Raw genomic sequence first — 21,417 nt, 5'->3', positions numbered from 1 at the left:
TTGCAAAACATATGGCAAGCATGAGTAAGGGATAGAAAAAAGAGGTGGGTGAAACTACAGATTTGGTCCAGTGCCCTTATTTTAAAATATCCTTTTGGGGCGGCCGGGTGGCTCAGTTGGTTAGAGTGCGAGCTCTGAACAACAGGGTTGCCAGTTCGATTCCCACATGGGCCAGTGAGCTGCGCCCTCCACAACTAGATTGAAGGACAACAACTTGTAGCTGATGGGCCCTGGAGAAGCACACTGTTCCCCAATATTTCCCGATAAAATTTTTTAAAAAAATGATCCTTTTAATCAGCTTTACTCTAAAAGCAAATAAAAATAACTCACAATACAGCGCCAACTATTTATACGTAGTCTCTGCAGTCTCCTAGGATCCTGTTGATTGTACATTCTTTTTACATAGTGTTTGATGTATGCACATCATCCCAAGTTCTGCTTTTTCATATTTTATGACAATGTACAGACCTTTCCATATTTCTGCTTTGCCTCGTTCATTCTTAATAGGCACAGCTGCCTGAACTACACCTGAAGTTGGACAGTCAGGACAATTTAGTTGAGATGAGAGAAAGCTGGAGACAAGCTGTCTGTTTCATCCTTGATAACAGGGCTGTGGGGTCAACTCTGGCCAAGTCGCTATGGATGCAAAAGGTGTGCTCCCTCCCGCCTGCTGCTGCTGCTGCTAATAATAATAATAGCATATACGTGCTAAATGTTATTTCTTAATTTTCCCAGCAGCCCCTATGAGAGAGGCACTATTATCTCCATTTTATTTACATATGAGGAAAAAGAGGCTTTATGCAGTAACTTGTCCAGGGTCACACGTTGGTAACCAGTGGAACTGAGACCCAAAATTGGGTCTTTTTCAATGCCAGTTCTTAACCAGGTTTTTCTGTGCACCATGGGACCCATTCAGTTCTCAGCTCATTTAAGAAGCTACCTTCCACCTTAATTCTTGCAACAACCACATCTATTTCTGTGTACTAAAGTCACAGAGGCTTAATATTAAAACAGGGTAGAGTTCATGCTGCAGGCAGCCGGAGCCTGAGAACTCCCGTCCACATTAGGGATTTGTAAGTCTTCCCAAGGCAGAGTGTTGTGAAGGGCCAGCTCAGATTCAGTCTTTTCTTTAGTTCCATCCTTTAGTTGGTCTTGAAGTTTCTCAAACTTGAATGGGCACAACAATGACTACACAGTACTTTGTGGGAGACGTAGGAGAGTCTCAGATAATTTTGGCTATAGGTAGCTTTTTGCCCTGACCTTAGAACCTAACCCCCCCTGGGGAGTGGCCACCAAATTCCTATGCATGCTAATTAGAAGTTATTTGCGTGTCTGCTCTGTTCTCTGGACAAATTAGAAAATTTGCCATGTTCTCTTTGATGTCTTTTTCCATGGTGATGCCTGAAAGGCATTGAGGCATCAGGAGGAATCGTTGCTTCTGACTGCTCCCTGTGCTCCTATGTGTCTCGGGGCAGGCGGGTCCAGTTTCTCTGTGCTTTTCCAGGGTCTTGCTTCTGTTGAATGAGAAAGTTTCACACTTGAGTTAAAGCAGACCCGAGTCCTTGGGCTGGATTGGAAATTAGAGTTCAGACTCTAGAAGCCTGGTGGGGCAGATGGGTGAGAAGTGTCAGGATTTACCCCCCCCCCCCCCCCGGGCCTTTGGCTTTCTATTCTCTAGAATTGTCTTTTTCCAGAGCGTGGACAGGGCCCAAATGCTAAGGTCCTGGTATTATCTGAACTCAGAATGTGTTTTTCTCTTGAGTTATGTTTTACATAGTGGTTCTGTGTAGTTGGAAAGGATACTTGTACCATAATTATGTTATATTGTCGATTGCATAAATTTTGTGGGCCTAGAAACCTATTTCCCATTTATTTTCCTTCAGGATAAATGGATTTTGAATTTCAAACCATTGGCTTCCTGATGAACTTTTGGAATTCAACCTACTCTTGGTTGAGGATTCACTTTCTATGATTACTTATGTGGTATAAATGCTGTAGGAGGTCAGCTGAAAGGCTGGAGTTTTTTAGGATGAAAACTGGGGTTTAGTTCAAGTACTCCTGCCTTCATGGAGGATCCTAGGACTTGATGAGGCAGAAAAGAGAGGGGGAGACATTTCTAATACGGGGAGCTGCATTAATGGAGGTGGGAAGGAGGATGGTTTTCACATGAGCGAAGTGGCTCATCAGACCCAACCAGAATGTTGCAAACGTGCTGGAAAGCAACTGAAAATAAGGTTGAGTAGATAGAGGGGCTGGATTATGTTGGGCCCTGAAAGCCAAAGATATTAGATGAGTCACAGGAACATGATAAGTTTTTGAGCAAAGGAGTGAAATGATGAGAGTAGTGTTTAAAGGCTAGTTAGGTGGCAGAATGCATGTGGGCTAGAGATTGGGGGCAAGGGACCAAGTCAGAATGAAGTGAAGGGTGAGGTGATGAAAGAACCACTCAGTCAACGATGGGACTTGGGGGAACTAAAGAGATTTGGAGGATAAAGAAGATGAGAACATCAGAGATGACCCCTTGGGGGTCCTTGATGAGGGGGAGCAGTGGTCCTTGAGGGATGAGAGGGAGTTAGTGTGGGGTGGGTTGGGGAAGGCGGGAATAAGGGGCTAGGTAGGTTCATTGGGGTTTGAATTAGGCCTCTCTGGACTTGGATAGGGTCTGTGTGGGGGTGGAGGGCAGAGAGGAACAGACAGAAGAATTTCTAGTCACGGGATGAGACTAGCAATCGATGTGTATAGTTGGGTATGGGAGACAAGATGGCAACTCCTACCACCTTCCCATTGAATTAAAGGCAAGGCCGTCTGTTCAGAGGAAGAAAAGAAGGAGACAAAATTGGAGGCTTGGGTGAGAGACAAGGCCAGAAATCATACTAATGGGGGGATCTGACTAGGAAATCAGAGCGCTAATTCCAGAATTTCCTGGAAACAGCAATGAAGTGGACCAGATCTGCATGGACCACCTCCTGGCTGGGTCTGCAGCAACCGTCACCCACCCCTCCTTCCACACCTTCCCCAGCGGGTGGACATCCTGGCAGTGGGAGTGACCCGGGCACGGTGGGGGTGTCTCACAGCAGGGAAAGCAGTGCTAATGATTCAGAGGGGTGCACACGGGGGTTTGGTCGTGAAACTCAGCCAGCTCTTCACTTACTTTGCTCTCCTCCCCATTAAAAAACAAAAAACAGAGTAGGAGGAGCATGGTTTTCTGTTGTTGTTTTGAGAGAGGGCATGTAGACCTGTAAGGACGGGTGGTTGCTGGAGGGCTCTGCAGGATACTGTGCAAGGCAGGGTGGGGGAACCAGAAGGGGTTGGAGTTTGAATCCACTAAAGGGTGAAGCCGAGAGGTTGTACTTGGACTGATGTTTGTGCGAAGGAAAAACAAAGCGTTGGGGTTGAGAGCCCAATGGGAGTTCCGTCCTTATCACAGCCAGAGCGGAGGCTGTGAGACAAAAGGACCTACCTTTTGTACAGTGTGGCAATGGGTGGGGGAGGGATGAGGGATGCTTGAGGAGGGTTGACACCTGCCCTCAACACGCAAGTGCTGAGTATATATGCACTTCATTCTTAGTAGAGTCTGTCATTAGCAGACACCTGTGACCAGAAGAAGTAAGGTGTGTTTCTACAGCTGGGCTAAGCAACACAAGTCCAAAGGGTCTAGAAGTATTTGTTAATGTGAGACGAACTGTTTCAATATTATTAGAAAAATATTTTGACTTAATTGCTGTAGGCACATAATCAGTTCAAGTGTGCTCTGGTTTCCTTTGCTTGGCTTGAGTCGTTGCTAAGAATGTCTTCGGTGCAAAATGGAAAAATAGGTTCTGTTCCATGGAAACTGAATCAGAGAATCAATGACTAAGAGAATTTAGAGCTTTCTCAAAAGTTCTTTGAAGACAATGGCGGAGGTTCCCCTCAGTTTTCAGCAGAGAACTCCAGGCTCCGGGAGGTGAAGTGGATGAGCTCCGTCACTGTCACAGGAGGGTCTTGGTCCTCCTTAGAGCTCCTGCCCGTGCTGCTTCATGGCTTTGCTCGTATGTATTTTCAGTTACAGATTCTGCCACCAACTGATCAGTTGTCAGAGATGGGGGAAAATGTTTGTAATGCATGCAACAGAGAACGTGGTAACTATCCATGATACATAAAGTCCATCAGAAAAACCTTTGGGCAAGAAATATGAATGACAAGTTAACAGAAGATAAACAGATGGGGAAAACTTGAAATGATTATTAAAGCATTGAGGTGCCATTTCCCCATCCATCAGATGGGCAGTAATTTAAAATAATGTTCAGTCTTGACAAGGGTTCAAGATGGACACTTCATAGATGGTTGGTAGGAGTGTAAGTTGGACAGATTGGCAAGGCAGTTTTAAAATTGAAAATGTGCGCCTCCTTTAACCCATCAGTGCCACTTCCGGGAATACGGCCTGCAGATAGACTTGCTCTGTGCAGAAGATTTATGTATAGAAAGCTTTCAAGGCAGCGTTGTTTCTAATGGTGAAAACTGGAAAAAACTCAAACTACCAATAAAGGAATGATTAAATGGACAATGGTATATCTGTACTGTGTAGAAAAAGCGTGTGTGTCTACCTGTCTATTTATATGTGTAGGTGTGGGAGGAGGTTCAAGAAGTGGTAAGTGAAAAACAAACTGCCAGGCAATATGTATCGTAGGACCTCATTTAAGACTGAAAACAAAAACAGTCCCGTGAGTTTGTGTATATATGTAAAGGAGTATAAAAAGGACGGGACGGGTACATTCTAAACAGTTGATTGGAGGGGAGCAGGAGAAAATTGCACTTTTTCTCTGCGTACATCTTTTTGAAGGTTTTTATGATGAGCTTGAAATTGTGGTTTTCAAAAAACTTGAACTGAAATTTGTATATGCTATTCAGCCCTGTAATTTCACTTCTAAAAATATTTACTAAGGAGATAATCAGAGAGGCAGTCAAAGGTTACACAGAGCGTCATAATGTGTCACAGCATTGTTTGTGACAGCAAGTGATTCACAGTATCCTGTGTTGAATGGTTCGACTATGGAGTCGTTGTTTTATGTAGCTGTTTAAAACCATGTGGAGAAGAATCTTTATTGACTTAGGGAAGTGCTTGCAAGAACAGTTAACATTTAGGTAGTGCTTGTTCTGTACCAGGGGCCATGCTCAGTGCTTTACATACATTGATTTATTTCATCTTCTGAACAGTCTTTTGCCATTCCCACTTTACAGACCAAGAAACGGGGGCTTGGGGTGAATCATTTGCCTGCGAGAGTCAGACTCCTTACCAAGTTGGTAGAACCAAAGCCAAAGGCCTTGCTAACACTTCACTGTGTCATCCGGAGTATAAAAACAGATCTCATACCAACATACATACCTATGGTGTTATTCGTTTTATAAAAATGATTTTTCCGGGCCTTAGTTTTCTATGAGTAAGATGTGGGGGATGGGCTAATCCATTTTTATATTCTGAAGATAATGATTTTATTTTAAAGATTAGTGTGTATTTACACGTAACTTTTCCACATTACAAAAGTATTTGGAAATACCTCAAAGTAGAAAATAAAAATTACTGGTAAGGCTATTATACAGAGAAAACTAACATTAATGCTCCCCTCCCCCTCTTTTTTTGCCTGGTGTGTATGTGGATGTGAACATTCTTGAAGTGCTTCATAGTTAACTGCAAACTGGTGTCAGAAAAGTTTTTACTAATTATGTTCCAGCCATTGGTGTAATAGAGGGTTTGTTTCAACGTGCCCTCTTCAGCATCGCACATATTTTAATGATGGGGTTTGATGTCTGAAAGTGTTTTATTGATTTGTTTTCCAGTTCTCTATTGTTTTTACTAAGTTGAGCTTGTTTGTTTGTTTGTTTGTTTGTTTATTGGCCATTTGAACTTTTGGGTGAATTGCCTGTTCCTGTACTTGGGGAGTATCTACTGATGATGCCTTCCTGAATGTGGGCCCATGAAAGACCTTAAGAAAGACTCTCGGAAAGTCCTTATAGGAGGAAGTTTCACTCTGCCTACTGGAACGCACTTTTCTTACAGGGGTGAATTATTGGGCTGTGGTTAAAACTTGATTTCTTAACCACTTGGAATTTATTTGGCTTTCAAGTTTGACTTTAAAATTTGGGAATGATTGGTGAAAGGTACATGGGATCTCTCGTACTACCTTTGTAGTTTCTTGAGAGTCTGATTATTTCAAAATAAAGATTAAAATTCAAGGAATGGTAAAACTTTGGCTTCCTCCTGTTACTACCTGTAACCAGGCTTCATAATTCTGGTGGAGCCAGTGGGAGGCAGGAGGAAGCAATAGATGACAACAGATCCAAAGCCAAACAGTGGTTAGAATGCTGCTTTTTTGTTGTTGCTGTTTTTAATTTGGAAATAATTTCAAACTTTAAAATGGTGGTAAAAATAAAAACTGAACAAGGAACATCTTACATACTCTTTCCCACATCCACCTGTTGTTAACATTTGACCCCTTTTGAAACGTACTGTTTTGTGACCACCGCCACTGCCCTCTTCTCCTCCTCCTCCTGGACTTCTGGCACCACAGTCTTCTAGGCATTCACTCACCTCAAACCATAGTTTTCACCCGTCTCAGGAACCTGCCGTGGGTCTGGTTCCTAAGATGTCAATATATGTCAACCCACACACTTAGCCTTTAAAGGTTTTAAACTGAAACTTGATTCCTGCGCCCCCAGCGCAGTCCCGCAGCCGGAGTGAACCTCATGGTTGAGTGCCCCTCTTGTTCTGGTCTGACTGACTGGCTCCCATCTCAGTGCCTTCCCATGCGCTGATGTTTCCTGTCTGCAATATTCTTTTCTCCACGTCGCTTCCGCTTAAGTCGCATACGAGTACATGACTTTTCTGCTAAAAAACATAATTATTCCCAGACTTCTTCTCTTTACTTGATTAGCACCATCTGATTTGGGCTTACCTGTCCTGAGTTTTCATTACCTTAGAGGTTTCTTGCTTTCACATTGATGCTATACGTACGATGTCCATCTGTTGTCTCCGTGAGTTGCCCCCGGCGATGGCACCGGCGTTATTTGTTACAAACCTGCATAGGCCCGTGCAGTTGTGCTGCAGCATGACCTGGTTTTAAATGAGTGACTGTGAATTGAATTTGGATTTCATTATTAGAACCATCTAGCCATCTAAAGCAAACTTCTAATCATGTCGCTGCTTTTTCCTTCAGGGATGTAGCGTTCTTCCCAAGTGAGTCTTCCTCATGGCGGCTGAAAGCTGCAGCCGGTGGACCTTTGGTTTACTAGTGCTGGAAACCCAGTGTGGCACGTTTGCCGTGCGCGCCCCTGCTGGGCTGGGAGGTGGGCCTGGAACCTAATAACTAATGGGCAAGGAGCTCAGAGTTTCTAACGATCAAGGTCTAAGCGCCTTGGGAGGGTTGTCTGTACTGAAGTACTTTCTGTTCTCTCTTTTCTTTTCTTTAGATGAAACTAAGGCTAGAGCTAGTTCATTATCTACAATGTCAATATTGATTTTTATTTAGAAGGTGGAGTATTAACAGATTAGAATGGCTGCTGGCAGTTCTCAGCTGCTTCATTGAATTTAAATGAATCAAGGGATGGCTGTTAAGATGAGCTTGAGATTTTTAGGCTAAATCAGGTCTTCCTACCCCAGTTGACCAGATTCACTATTTCCTCTGCAGCATCAAGGTGGGAAAACATCTTTTAAGGCCGCTTCCCTACTTTTTATAAAACCAAATCCTGTTTAAAAATGCACAGATCAGAGGTGTTAAGACATCCTCTGCAGTGCAACGCAACGCAGACTTTGCTTTTTTCCTCCTCCAAGAGAAGTTTTTGAATGAAAACTATTGACCGACACAATCCATGCTAGCCGATGGTACTCAGACATCGTATGTCCAAGTGCAAGCTTGTTCAGAGGCAGCAAATATTTAACTGGCTGAATTTTACAAAGACAAAGAATTTAATAATGATCTTGAAGGATTTGTGATGCACCTGAGAAATGAGGCATATTCCAAACCCGCCTGCCTCTTAATGATACGCTATTATTGTGCTCTCTCTATCTAGAGATGGCACGCATACCTTGCAGATATTGCAGGCTCAGTTCCAGACTGTAATAACGTGAGTATCACGATGAAGTGAGTTGTAATCTGTGCTGGTAGAGGGTCTTGCCTTCAGTTTGTAAAAAACACAACACCTGTGCAGCCCAGTAAAACAAAATGGAATAAAACAAGGTGTGCCTGTAGTTCAGCCTTCCATCAAAATTGCTTCCTTCTCTCCCCCAGCACTTCCTTCCTCCAGCACTTCCAATAATCTAGTCTGTGAATTAGAAATTAATAATAATAATAATAATAATAATGGCCACATTACTGTTTGTTCTAATGTTGGAGGACCAATCGGTAGAGATGGTGATAAGTGAGTGGCCTGGAAGAAGCTATTTTCTCTTTTTCTGCCTCTGTAGGTCCCCAGGATCGAATTATTTCAAATACAGCTGGAGTTAGGAAGGGCAGTTATTAATAGAATATTAGCCCTCCCCCCAAAAAAACACCCACCAGATTCAGAGGCTATTATATCTGAGTTAATAAATACCAACATTGAGTCTTGAAATAGCTCTTCATTTTTCATTGTACACTATGATTTTTTGTTGATTGTTTTCATGGCCTAATTAATCATGATGACCTTTTTGAGTGACTAGAAATATAGTAAATTTCATGGATGTTAGGTCTTTGAGCTCCCACTCTACCGAGGTCAAAAGTCTCGTTGGCGTTCCTGATGGGGGTGCAGTTGGCTACTGGCTTCCTATTTGAGGCCGTTGATTTTATGAGTTCAGGTGAAATGGGAGCCATTGATTTGTTCCTTGTTTTTAGACTTGATAGAATAGATCCTGCCTAAATGCTGGGGAGAAAAACCCTTACGAGAAGTTTTCTCAATCTTAGAGCAACGAGTGTCTTTACAAGGCATAGTAACTTGAATGGGGAAGTGTAGTCAAGACCTTACGACAGACCCATCAGCAGAACGGTTTGAAATCTCCTGCTTCCCAGAAACACACCTGACTACATCTAAGGTTCAGAGAGCATTTGGCTCTAAGTAGCATTTTCCCCCGTAAAAGTATGGGAGCATAAATACATGTGCATTTGTTATCTTAGAATATAACCACATGGTGGTTAGTGTAAACACTATAGGACAATGTGAGCTTTTCAAGTAGACTTGTTTTAGTTGCATTATAAATAGTTCAAAGTATTATATTTCATTGTAAAATTTTGAATGGTGAAATTTTGGAAACCTTTATTTTTAATTATGGTAAAATATGCACACCATAAAACTTACCATCTTAACAGTTTTTAAGTGTACAATTCAGTAGTGTTAAGTATATCCACATTGTTATGTGACCAATCTCCAGAACTTTCTCATCACACAAAACTGAAAGTCTATATCTGTTAAAAAACAACTCCCTGCTTCCCATTCCCCCCAGCGCCTGGTAACTACCATGCTACTTTCTATTTATATGAATTTGACTACTTTAGATACCTCAGATGAGTGGAATGACAGTGTTTGTCTTTTTGTGACTGGCTCATTTCACTTAGCACGACGTCCTCAAAGTTCTTAAATCTAAGTGAGTGCTGGTTTGCTTCTGGATCACCTGTAACCGAGTGGTTGCAGCGCTTTGGGGTCCAAGCTCATTGTGGAAGGTTCTCCCGTTAGGGCTCCGCCTTGGCCAGCCCTGGACTTTTCTTTCTGCTCAGGAGATCATTAAAATGAAAGTTCCAAATTGCCAGAATCACCCAGGGTTTTGAGGGCAAGAGTTGCTTCTCTGGAGCTCATGTCTCTGGGTTCCCATTTCCTTAGTTTTGGCCTTGTTATTCCTTACTCAGTTGTTGAAGCTTCAGTGCTTTCCAGTTTTGTTTTGTTTTAATATTCAATTTATTGTTAGTTGTTTTCAGCAGAATGGTGGGCGAGATCATGGAGCCTGCCTTCCTAAACACTAGATCTCTGGCCTCAATTTGTCAGTGTTGCTTCTGCCACCCCCATCCATTCGGGGTCTAGATGTGATTAACATTTAGCAGCACTGTGATCATGACCAAATCAGACTTTTGCTTAAACATCTCTGGCAGGAAGTCACCCTGTGTGATAATGTGAACTCTAGGCGCTCCCCTCACAAGACTCAAAACCGAGATTAAAACCCAAGATCTAGGGTCTGTGGTGGCTTTGGAAGGAGACCTATTGGGAAAGAAATGTCCTTTTCTGGACTTTCAGTTCCTGAGGGCTTGAGATAGGGTTGTCTTTTTTGAGATTGGTTCTAATTGAGTTTGGATAGTAGAAGGCAGGAGGCTACTTACTTTTTCATGATGCTAGACTGTCAGCAGGATGATAATGAGCGTCTGCTCAGTGCAGCTGGCCATATGCTGATTGTTGAGAAGCTCTTGGGACAGCCACCCGTGAAGGAACATAGAGGGTGGGTACCAAGGCCAGGCCAAAGCAGTAATAAAGAGTGTGCGTGACGTGCTTGAGAAGGCAGCTTGCTGTGGTGGGACAGGCATCGGGACATGGGTGGCAAAAGCCCCCTCCCATAGTCAGTGATGTGGCCCTGGACAGACCGTGAAATCTTCCTGGCAACAGTCGGGTGCCCTTTCCTCTTGACCTTGGCCGTCCTGCAAGGCTGTGACTGTGGGAGGTTCGTTTTCCTGGCCCCAGCAGCCAGCCATTGGGAGACAGAGAGAAGGGGGAGGAGGGCGACTGCTGAATGAGTTGTCTAGAACCCAAACCGTGGACTCTGGTTCCGGTGCACTCAATTATCCAGCAGTTTGGGTCTTAGAAGCAGCCTTTGTTTAGCTAGTCTAATCCTCTCATTTTGCAGATGAGCGAACAGGGCCCTGAGATTTTCTTGTATTTAAAAAGTAGTAGTGCTGCTCTAGCTTCACATGGCAGGTGTTAGTAAAAAAAAAAAATCAGAGAAGTGGAAGTTTTTTGGTTAAAAAATCAGACTTTGTCAGTGTGGATTTGGGAGAATTCACTCTGAATCTCTGAAGCTACTCCCTGAGCCTTGGAGAAGGACATGAACGGTGGTGAGACTGCCTGCTCTGGCTGGCGACCTGGCACCCAGCTCTCCGTGGGGCCAGCAGAGGCGAGACTGCCTGCCCTGGCTGGTGACCTGGCACCCAGCTCTCTGTGGGGCCAGCTTGGGCACTGTTGGCTGACACAGGCATTGAGACAGTCTGCAGGTCAGCAGATCTTTTAACTGGCAAGTCGGGCCTGACTGGGTAGAGGTTTGGGCAAGTAGGCCGCTGTCCCGAAAGGGCAGGTGCCAGCTCACTTCCCTGGGGCCTCGCTTGGCTCCCAGGTCACAGGCTCCAGGGTGCACTGCTGTTTTCGCCCTTTGGTCCTGGACTGGGCGATTTTGCCTGAGGATTCCCAGGCTATCCCACCCTCAACTGCAGGTGGGCCTCTCCATGCCTGCCTCGCTCCCCAGAGGACCACCTCATACTGTTCAGCCCCACATTATGCTGCCTGTGTTTGCACCTGTGCCCACAGTCGGGGTCACTTGCAGCCACCACTACCTGAAGCAGCCTCAGCACAGCAGAGCCTTACAGATCAGCCTTTACGTTACTAAAGCAATTTAAAGGATGCTTATTTTCAGCCTGCTGAGAATTATCAAGTAGCAACTTTCTTTTTAAATTACCTCTCTATAATTTTCTTTTTAAATTACCCTTATAAAACTAGGTGACAGTTAAATGAAAAAATATGTGATGCACTTGGTATTTTTCTTACTAAGGCTACAAACCCACTTAAAAATTACAGGGAAGGATTGTCTTGTGCTGGAGGCTGTCTTTCTCGCTTGCCTTGTCTTTCTAGCTTTACAGAGCACTGTAAAGCTGTTGGGGTCCCCTCCTCCAGCAACTGTCAGCTCCTGGATTTAAACTGCTTTGTTTGATCGATAGAGATCGTTCCCTTTTCCCAGACGCAATGGGGATAGGAGAGCCTGAGGGTCATGAGTAAGCGTGGGCAAAAATCTGTTGGAAAGTTTTTACGCAAGTAATTTATCTGAAGCATCGATACTGAGAATGTGCAGTTTCAGATGTGTCCTTGTTGTGATTGGGCCTTTGAACTGTAGTTCTTCTCACTGCTAGATTATTTCCTGTTTCTAGTGATTCGGGATCACTGTTTCCTGCCCTCCATGTAGCTTTTCTTTCGTTAGTAGTATCAGTTGCAGCATTTTGAACATGACTATTTGGCAGAAGACTTAAATGTAGTTCTTCAAATCAAAGCAACGAGCAAACACAGTAATGTTGACTGTCTATGGTAGGTTACTTACCTAAGTGTATTCTGTGGGGTTGTGCACAACCATCTGTAAACATAAACGTGTAGGGTTTTAGCTTTGGAAAGGACTCTTTTTTTTTTTTTAAGATTTTATTGGGGAAGGGGAACAGGACTTTATTGGGGAACAGTGTGTACTTCCAGGACTTTTCCCAAGTCAAGTTGTTGTCCTTTCAGTCTTAGTTGTGGAGGGTGCCGTTCAGCTTCAAGTTGTTGTCTTTTCAGTCTTAGTTGTGGAGGGCGCAGCTCAGCTCCAGGTCTAGTTGCCGTTGCTAGTTGCAGGGGGCGCAGCCCACCATTCCTTGCGGGACTCGAGGAATTGAACCAGCAACCTTGTGGTTGAGAGCCCACTGGCCCATGTGGGAATCGAACCGGCAGCCTTCGGAGTTAGGAGCACGGAGCTCCAACCGCCTGAGCCACCAGGCTGGCCCCTGGAAAGGACTCTTGATCCCTCATTTTACAGATGAAGATTCTGAGACCCAGGGAGAGCTTGGCTTGTTCAAGTTCCCACAGAGTCAGCTGGAAAAGGAGCCAGTACAAGACCCTGTTTCCTGGTCCCAAGGCTGCACTTTCCAGCCTCCCAGGATGCTCCTCTTGTTCTGATGGTCTCCCACTGCTCCCCAACAGCCACCCTCTGTCCTGGAGGTAGAAGATAGACCCATGTGGCAGGACACACCATGCCCACGCTCCTCTTTGTGCCATTGACTCTTCTTTCTAATCATGCCCATTCCGCCACAACCTACCATCAGTTTAAAAGACCAAGCAAATGTCCTACCTCCCACACTGGTCTCACCCTCCTCAGAACGCCTGAAGTCCACTCAAGTGTGATTTAGCTCTTTTGACAGGGTCTCTTTCCAGATTGTGGTGTTACCTTCGGGCTTGGAGGGCCTGTTATGATGCCGGGTGTCTGGGAAATGGGCCTTAAGTGAATAGCGAGAGAGGTTATATACTAGATGTCACAAGGTGGGCTCGGTGTCTTTTGTTTTGCTGCCCAGCTTTTCAGGTGTCTGTCTGTCTTCTCTCCAGTGAGCCACTTAGCTCCAGAAGGACAGAAAGCACCGCTTCCTTGTCTCTCACCATAGCTTAGCAGAGTTCTCAGTTGCTGGTGGGTTACAGCATTGATACTTCATTTTCCTGTCATATGAATCTTGGATTTAGTTTAAAATATAACTTTGCTTTATCCTGAAACCTCAGAACAAAGCCATGTCTTCATGGCTGCCTAAATACTCTGGCCTTATGGTAACTACCATTTTGGGAATAAAGAAGCCAACAGGCCATAGGAATTTATTTACAGATTTCCCTTTCCACTGTTGGATACTTTGCTACTTACTTGCAGTGGCAAGATACTGTGAGTGTTGGTGGGAGATAGGAGCCAAATAATTGTTAGGATTGCTGAGAAAATTGCAATGGAAACAATAATCCTCCTGGGTTAGCTTTTTATAGATAGAAAACCACTGGTGAAATTTTTGTTCCAAGATTCTCAAAATCCCCAGGAGGCTGCATGTCATCCTGTTGGACTTCTGAAGTAATGCAGGTAACATCTGTTGTGCAGGTATTTCAAGCCTTGAAATAAGAATTGCTGGTAGAAATGAGCCACTTAAGAAGGAGGAAATGATTACTCAGATGTTGTGAAGTAAGACAGATTGTGTGGCATTTTGAACACCGTTTTGTAGTTTGCTCGTAAAAAGAGATATGCCTAACTGGAATGTATCTGGTGAAAATCCAGCCATTAAACCTGCTCAAGTGAAAGACAGTGGCCATCTGCCAAGTAAAAGCATAATCACCGTTTAAGAGTGAGCTTCGTCTGTGCTCCTGTGTGCACATGACAGCGTCTCCTGTGGAGAAGCCACTTTCTGACTCCTGATTTTCTCGCTCTTTTCACAGAGCCTAAGCCCTTGTGAAGCCGGCAATGACAAGTCTGAATGGTCGCCATGCCGAGAAAACCATTGACATGCCAAAACCATCCGCCCCCAGAGTGCACGTGCAGAGGTCCGAGTCCCGAGACACTATTGCCATCCACTTCTCGGCGTCCGGGGAGGAGGAGGAGGAAGAGGAGGAGGAGTTCAGGGAGTACCTCGAGGAGGGGCTGGACGACCAAAGCATCGTGACGGGGCTCGAAGCCAAGGAAGACCTCTATCTTGAACCTCGGGGCGGCCATGACCCCGCCGGCACTGAGGCCCAGCCCCTCCTGGCAGATGGACTGTCTGGCTCCCCTGCCATTTTGCCCGTCTCCGAGAACACTGTAAAGCTCTTGGAGTCCCCTCCTCCGGCAGCGCAACTATTAAGTACAGTGCCACTGGCTCTGTCCCCAGGGTCATCTTCATCAGGGCCCTTAGCTAGCTCTCCCAGTGTGTCGTCCCTTTCTGAGCAGAAAACCAGTTCTTCCTCCGCGTTGTCCTCTCCTTCCAAGTCTCCTGTCCTCTCATCCAGTGCCTCCTCCTCCACCCTGTCCAGCGCAAAACCCTTCATGAGCCTGGTGAAGTCCCTGTCCACGGAGGTGGAGCCAAAGGAACCCCCACACCACTCGAGGCACAGGCACTTGATGAAGACATTAGTCAAGTCTCTGTCCACAGACACCTCCAGGCAGGAGTCAGACACTGTGTCCTATAAACCACCTGACTCCAAGCTGAATTTACACCTGTTCAAGCAGTTCACGCAGCCACGAAACACGGGTGGAGATTCCAAAACGGCACCTTCTTCCCCACTAACTTCTCCCTCTGATACGCGCTCCTTTTTTAAAGTGCCCGAAATGGAGGCTAAAATCGAAGACACTAAGCGACGCCTTTCAGAAGTCATATACGAGCCTTTCCAGCTCCTTAGCAAAATTATGGGGGAAGAAAGTGGCAGCCATAGGCCCAAAGCCTTATCTTCAAGTGCTTCAGAACTCTGCAATCTGTCCAGCTTGAACGGTCACTTGGAAAGCAATAACAACTATAGCATCAAGGAAGAGGAGTGTGACTCCGAGGGGGACGGTGACGGAAGTGACCACAGCATCCCCAGAAGTGACCACCCAAAGCCCACTGATGAGCCCGTAAGAGAGACGGAACTGAAAAGTTCCCAGGTGAGCAGTCTGAAGGATTTGGGCCTGAAGACAAGTTCTCTCGTCCTTGAGAAATGTTCTTTGTCTGCCTTAGTGAGCAAAGAAGATGAAGAGTTTTGTGAACTGTACACTGAGGAATTTGATTTGGAAATGGAGGGGGAGAATAAAGCTGAAAAGCTGCTAGAGATGCCTCTCAAGCCAGACGCGCCGGCAGACGACGGGCCGGCTCTTGACAGTGACGACGAGGCGGACTCAGCCCCGCGGCTCCCGGACTTACCAGTGAAGACGCTGGGCTTCTTTATACTGTGTGTCTATGCGTACCTCATCCTCCCCCTGCCCCCCTATGTGAATGGACTCTTTCTGGGAATCGGCCTGGGATTCATGACTGCAGTTTGCATGATTTGGTTTTTTACACCACCAAGTGCTCATAACTATCACAGACTACATAAAAATCAACAACACTGGAACACAAGACCTCTGGATATCAAAGAACCGGAAATACTAAAGGTAAGCCTCCCCGCAGCAGCTGGCGAGCGTGCATGTTCTCTCACATACAGCCTTGTTTTCGGTTCGACTTCACTTTTGTAGTTCATTGTTACAGGTTTTTGCATAAGCAGTGTTTCTAAGACTTTGGGATCCCTTCATTCGCCAGGCACCCGACTGACTTATCTGGTAAACCTCATTCTAGTTCAAGTTTTGCTGATTCACCAATAAGTAGTGTTTCAAGGCTCTCCAGGGCGCTAAGAGTAGTTTTACATCCAGTTCCTATGTCAGTCTCTCTCTCAACTTTCCAGGGATTTGCTGCTTGTGAGGATTCATTGTCTCTGACTGTTAGGATTAAATACGAGTATTCTTGAGCGCCTGGAGAAGGGTTAAATACTCCTGGAATGCAAGAGAAGTAGAGGAGGAAGAGAAGGCAAATTAATGTCAGCGGCTGGCACTGCTGGCGCCTCTTTCCTCTGCGCACAGCAGGACCTGGGCTGGAGAAAGACATCACTTTTCAGAGCATGTCAGATCTCAGGCTTTAGGCCTCCTGCAGGGTACCATGAGGGTACAGGAAGAAAATATTAGAATTTGTATTTATACCTATATTTGCATATCTAAAACATTTCTGGCTCTTGTACATGTTTAATAATAAATACTGTGTTTCCCCGAAAGTAAGACCGAGCGGACCATCAGCTCTAATGCGTCTTTTGGAGCAAAAATTAATATAAGACCCGGTCTTTTTTACTATAAGACTACATCTAATATAATATAATATAATATAATATAATATAATATAATATAAGACCAGGTCTTATTTTACTATACGACCGGGTCTTATATAATATAGTATAGTATAGTATAGTATAGTATAATATAATATAATACAATATAATATAATATAATATAATATAATATAATATAATATATAATATAATATATATAATACAGGGTCCGGCTAGGTCTTATTTTTGGGGAAACAAGGTATACACAATATAAAAGTGCAGTTGTAGCTTATGTAGTTCTTAAGTCAAAGGCACAAATACACATTTTTATATATATGTATATGTATACATATATATACATATATGTATACATATATGGTTTTTAAAATTTGTGGTAAAATACACATAACATAAATTTTACCATCTTAACTGTTTTCAAGTATACGGTTTAGTGGTATTAAATACATTCATGTTTTTATACAACCATCACCACCATCCATCCCCATGACTCTTTTCATCTTGTAAAATTGAAACTCTGTACCCATTAAACAATAACTCCTCATTCTTTCCTCCTCAGCCCCTAACAGCTACTGTTCTTACTTTCTGATTTTTTTTTTTTTTGAATACTCTGAGTGCCTCATGTAAGTGGAATCATACAGTATTTGTCCTTTTGTGACTGGCTTATTTCACTTAACATAATGTCCTCAAGTTCACCTATATTGTAGCATATTGCAGAATTTCCTTACTTTTTAGGTTGAATAATATTCCATTGTCTCATTTACCACATTTTGCTTATCCGTTCATCTGGAAATGAACACTTGGGTTGCTTCCATGTTTTAGCTGTGGTGGGTAATGCTGCTATGAACATAGGTGAACAAACACCCCTTCGAGACCCTGCTTTCAATTCTTTTGGGTGGATACCCAGAAGTGGGATTGCTGGATCGTATGGTAATTCTATTTTTAGTTTTTGAGGCACAGCCGTACTGTTTTCAGTAGTAGGTACACCATTTATCAGTAATGCGTCAGGATTCCAGTTTCTTCACCTTCACACCCTTGCCAATACTGATAGTTCAAAACCTGTTTGGTTTCTCGGTTAATAGGTTTTCCTGCTCTCCATTTAAGTAAAAATGCTCCAAAATTACACATGACATCTCTTCATTGCAAAAAACAAAACAAACAAAACAAGGGGAAGAACTCTCAGGATCCAAAATACTGTTTGTTTTGTTATTTAATTTTATAAACTTTTTACCTTATTCAAAAGAAATACATGGTCAATGTTTAAAAACCACAGGAAACCCAAACAAAAAATTTATTGTTCATCATACTAATAAAAGAGAATTATAGTTAAAGATTTGGTATATATCCTACTTTTTTTTAAATTTCTGCATGTATAAGTATATACATCACACACATGCGTACTCACGTACTCTTTTTGTTTTGATTTAATGGGATCGTATATTTTGCAGTCTGACCTTTTTACTTTCTTTCATGTGGCCATATGTTATGACACTTTCTTTTTAAAGAGAAGCTGGTGCTGAGTCTTGAGGATGTGACACACTTAAGCTTAGTATTAATGTGTGAAGTGGAGCAGAAGTGACTCGTGCATGGTTGCTAAGCTTTTTCGATCAGGTGATGCTGTGACTACCTAAATTACATGCCCTCCAAGTAACTTGCTGATAACTTTAGCAAAGAAAAATGGTACTTAATTTAACTCCAGTGCCTAATGACTGACTGTAGCATTCAGTTTAAACTGGTTTGAGCACTTAGTTGTTCTGGGAAGATTTTAAAATCTTCACTGTTGACTCCAATCACAGATATATGTCAAGAGTTTACTGACTACACAGAGGATGCCAACAGAATGGGGTCTGAATGTTATGGCATCATCTCTGGCTTTGATCCGATCATTGAAACAGTAAAGGAGCACTATGGTGGCCTAAGTGCTGGGGACATTCTCTCATTTAATCCTTATCACAACCCTTTCCGGTTAGGGTATGTGCTCACGAGGAAATGGAGGCACAGAGAGATTAAGTTACTTGCCCAAGGTCACACAGCTAGTGAGTGGTGGAGCCATGCAGGGCTATTTCTTTTAAGGAAGGTGTTTTGCTCTCAGTGCTTGGATAAATGTATTTGAGTTTTCCTTGTAGAGAACAAGTACTTCAGTGCTGTCAGGGACTGACACTTGTAATCCAAGCAAACTGTCTCAGGCTGTCTTATGAGTATCCTTCCTGATCGAAGTTTGATTGGAGTTCCGATTGATCATTTTGGTAATTCTTTTTCATTCTTATCCTTCATTTGTTTAGAATGGCTTCATTACTAATAAATAAAAGGACATATTAGCCTGAGGTCCTTTGTTTGGTGTGCAGGGCTATTTTTAGAAACCTGGCTAAATACACTCTTTAGTTTTAAAAGGATCACTACCATAGATTAGAAGGGTAAGTTGTATGTTGCAAACCAAAGATTTCAAATGCAGATGTTCTTTGGTCTTAATTAATTTTACTGAGTAGGAGATCGTGCTCTTGGGAACCATTTTAAAAATATGACACTTTAAAACATTTAGCAGTGTTGACATTTAATTTGGTACCCAAATGTTGTGATAAGAAAAGGAAAGTATAGTGGAGTCTACCTTACAGCAAGTCTGTGAACCTGTTTGTAGGATGAGTCCAAAGAGCTATTTTTTTGAAAATAGCTTGATTTGGGGGGATTAGTCAGCTGTTTTGAGTTATTTTCTGCACTTCTGATTCTACTCAGTTGGTGTTTATAGAGGATATAATGATGCAGTTCTTGAGAGCAGGTATGGAAACTCTTTAAAAACTTTTTTTAAAAAACCCTAAATTTTAATTTTTAAAAAATTCCCTGGCGTAGGAGGCCCTAAAGTCTGCCTGTGATAAAGGTCTCGAGTAGAGCAGCCCAGCCCCTGGACGGGTCCTGCACACTCCGTGCCCTAAGCAGACTCCGTCTGGCAGCCCCATGGACCATTCAGGCAGCGAGCTTGGTGCTCCAGGACTATTGTAGGAGACCGTGGGATTTTAAACCTCTGAACCATAGAAGTTCTCAGTCCCTGCAGCCAGGACTGAGAGTCTGGTTCCTTTATCGCTCCATAAACAATTCAAGAAGCATTGCAGTTTTCCCCGACGTGCCCTCACATGATGAAGACACGGAGGAAAAGAGTAAACCTTTTCTGTACTTTATCTGGGTGATTTTATTATTCCATCCATGCTGCAGACATTTATATTTTAAAATGACCCTGCAATTAGTGATGCGTATGTGGGACGGTGAACCAAAAAGACCAAGTTGCAGCCAAGTAGTAGCTGTTCTCAGAGACTGGTGAGGCCTCATGGTCATCCACCCCCACGCTGAACGCCGCTGATCAGCCGCTGTGCTGTCTGGAATAGAAGCAGTCAGCTGTCACAACGTCCACAGAAGACCTCTTAGAACCTCCTCCAAAGCCTGCTTGTTCTGTGTTTGGGAATTCATAGATGATGGGAAGCAACAAATAGGAAACAGGTTGTCACAGGCATTTGACACAAGTGACATGTGAATGTGTGAAAGTCAGGGAGAAGACTAAATATGAGGAGAAGCTAACGTGACTTCAAGCGTAACAGTCTGGGTAAGTTCACTCAAGGCAGAGCCTCGTGTGTGCTGCAAAGTCCAAGGGTGTGACTGCAACAACACCCCGGGTGCTAACCTTCTAGGGGTTTTATTTTGGGTGACTAGCTAGATTCTCTGGGCTGGGGACCCCGGGAAAGAGTGGGTTTGGGCCTGGGGAGAATGAGGCTTGTAGAGTCAGCATATTGCACTCGGGGTGTTTATTTTTGCGAGCATTCTTAGGCAAGTTGGATGTTCCTTCTGCAAGAATGTTCTTGTCACTTGACCGGGAGTATACTTAATTCAGTGCCATTGCTGCACACTGGTGTTTCCACATGTCTAGAATGAGAAGCTTCCTGAAGATTTCATAAGGTTCTTGGATTTGTGTTTGAGTGTATGACTCATGTAGTTTTGAATTATGTTCATGAGTAAGTGCTTTATCTCAGGCTTATAAATCACCCTCAGAACACAGTGGCAGGGTGTCAATTTCCAGAGTGACGATCTCTTTCTTTTTAAAAGCTATGGCCTAGAAGCTTGCCTAACATTATATTTACCACGTTGCAAGGCTAATAGAAACAAATTGTGGAGAACGTTTTTTCTCTTAGGCCATGTCATATTTAGGTAATTTAATAAGAGGGATAGTTTTTTAAATAATTAGATTCCCTAAATACAGGCTTGGTTTTGATATATAAAAGAAAAAAACTTGTAGGGAAAACATTATCAATTTTGAGAAGAAATTATACTTTGTAAATTTAATCTCAATTTCATGCAATTCTTTCTTTTAAGAAATTAGAGTTAGCAAATCTTTTTTAGTTTTTTAATTTTTATTGGGGAATATTGGGGAACAGTGTTTTTCCAGGGCCCATCAGCTCCAAGTCAAGTCGTTTTCAATCTAGTTGTGGAGGATGCAGCTCTCTGGCCCATGTGGGAATCGAACCAGCGACCTTGGTGTTACCATGTTTCCCCAAAAATAAGACCTAGCCAGACAATCAGCTCTAATGCATCTTTTAGAGCAAAAATTAATGTAAGACCCAGTATTATATTATGTTATATTATGTTACATAAGACCCGGTCTTATTTTACTATAAGTAAAATAATTTTACTATACTTATAGTAAAATAAGACCGGGTCTTATATTAATTTTTGCTCCAAAAGACGCATTGGAGCTGATTGTCCGGCTAGGTCTTATTTTTGGGGAAACATGGTATGAGCGCTGCCCTGTATGTAACCAACTGAGCCAACCGGCCGCCCTAGAGTGACACGTCTTAAGGAGAAAAGGGCCTCATTACATACAGC

General features: G+C 43.4%; 1 protein-coding gene across 7 annotated transcripts in view; it reads left to right on the top strand.

The window, feature by feature from the left end:
• Nucleotides 1-21,417, top strand: part of TEX2 (testis expressed 2) — a 92,465-nt gene that overhangs the window by 23,901 nt on the left and 47,147 nt on the right. For all 7 annotated transcript variants that reach the window (XM_019732891.2, XM_019732887.2, XM_019732888.2 and 4 more), the window contains one exon: nucleotides 14,173-15,835. In XM_019732891.2, coding sequence (XP_019588450.2) covers nucleotides 14,198-15,835 — 1,638 coding nt within the window. In that variant the 5' untranslated portion in view covers nucleotides 14,173-14,197. The remainder of the gene's footprint in view (nucleotides 1-14,172; nucleotides 15,836-21,417) is intronic.

The sequence above is a fragment of the Rhinolophus sinicus genome, linkage group LG15, assembly GCF_036562045.2.
Source record: "Rhinolophus sinicus isolate RSC01 linkage group LG15, ASM3656204v1, whole genome shotgun sequence".
Classification (NCBI taxonomy): Eukaryota; Metazoa; Chordata; class Mammalia; order Chiroptera; family Rhinolophidae; genus Rhinolophus; species Rhinolophus sinicus.
This window is presented reverse-complemented; position numbering and strand designations above follow the sequence as displayed.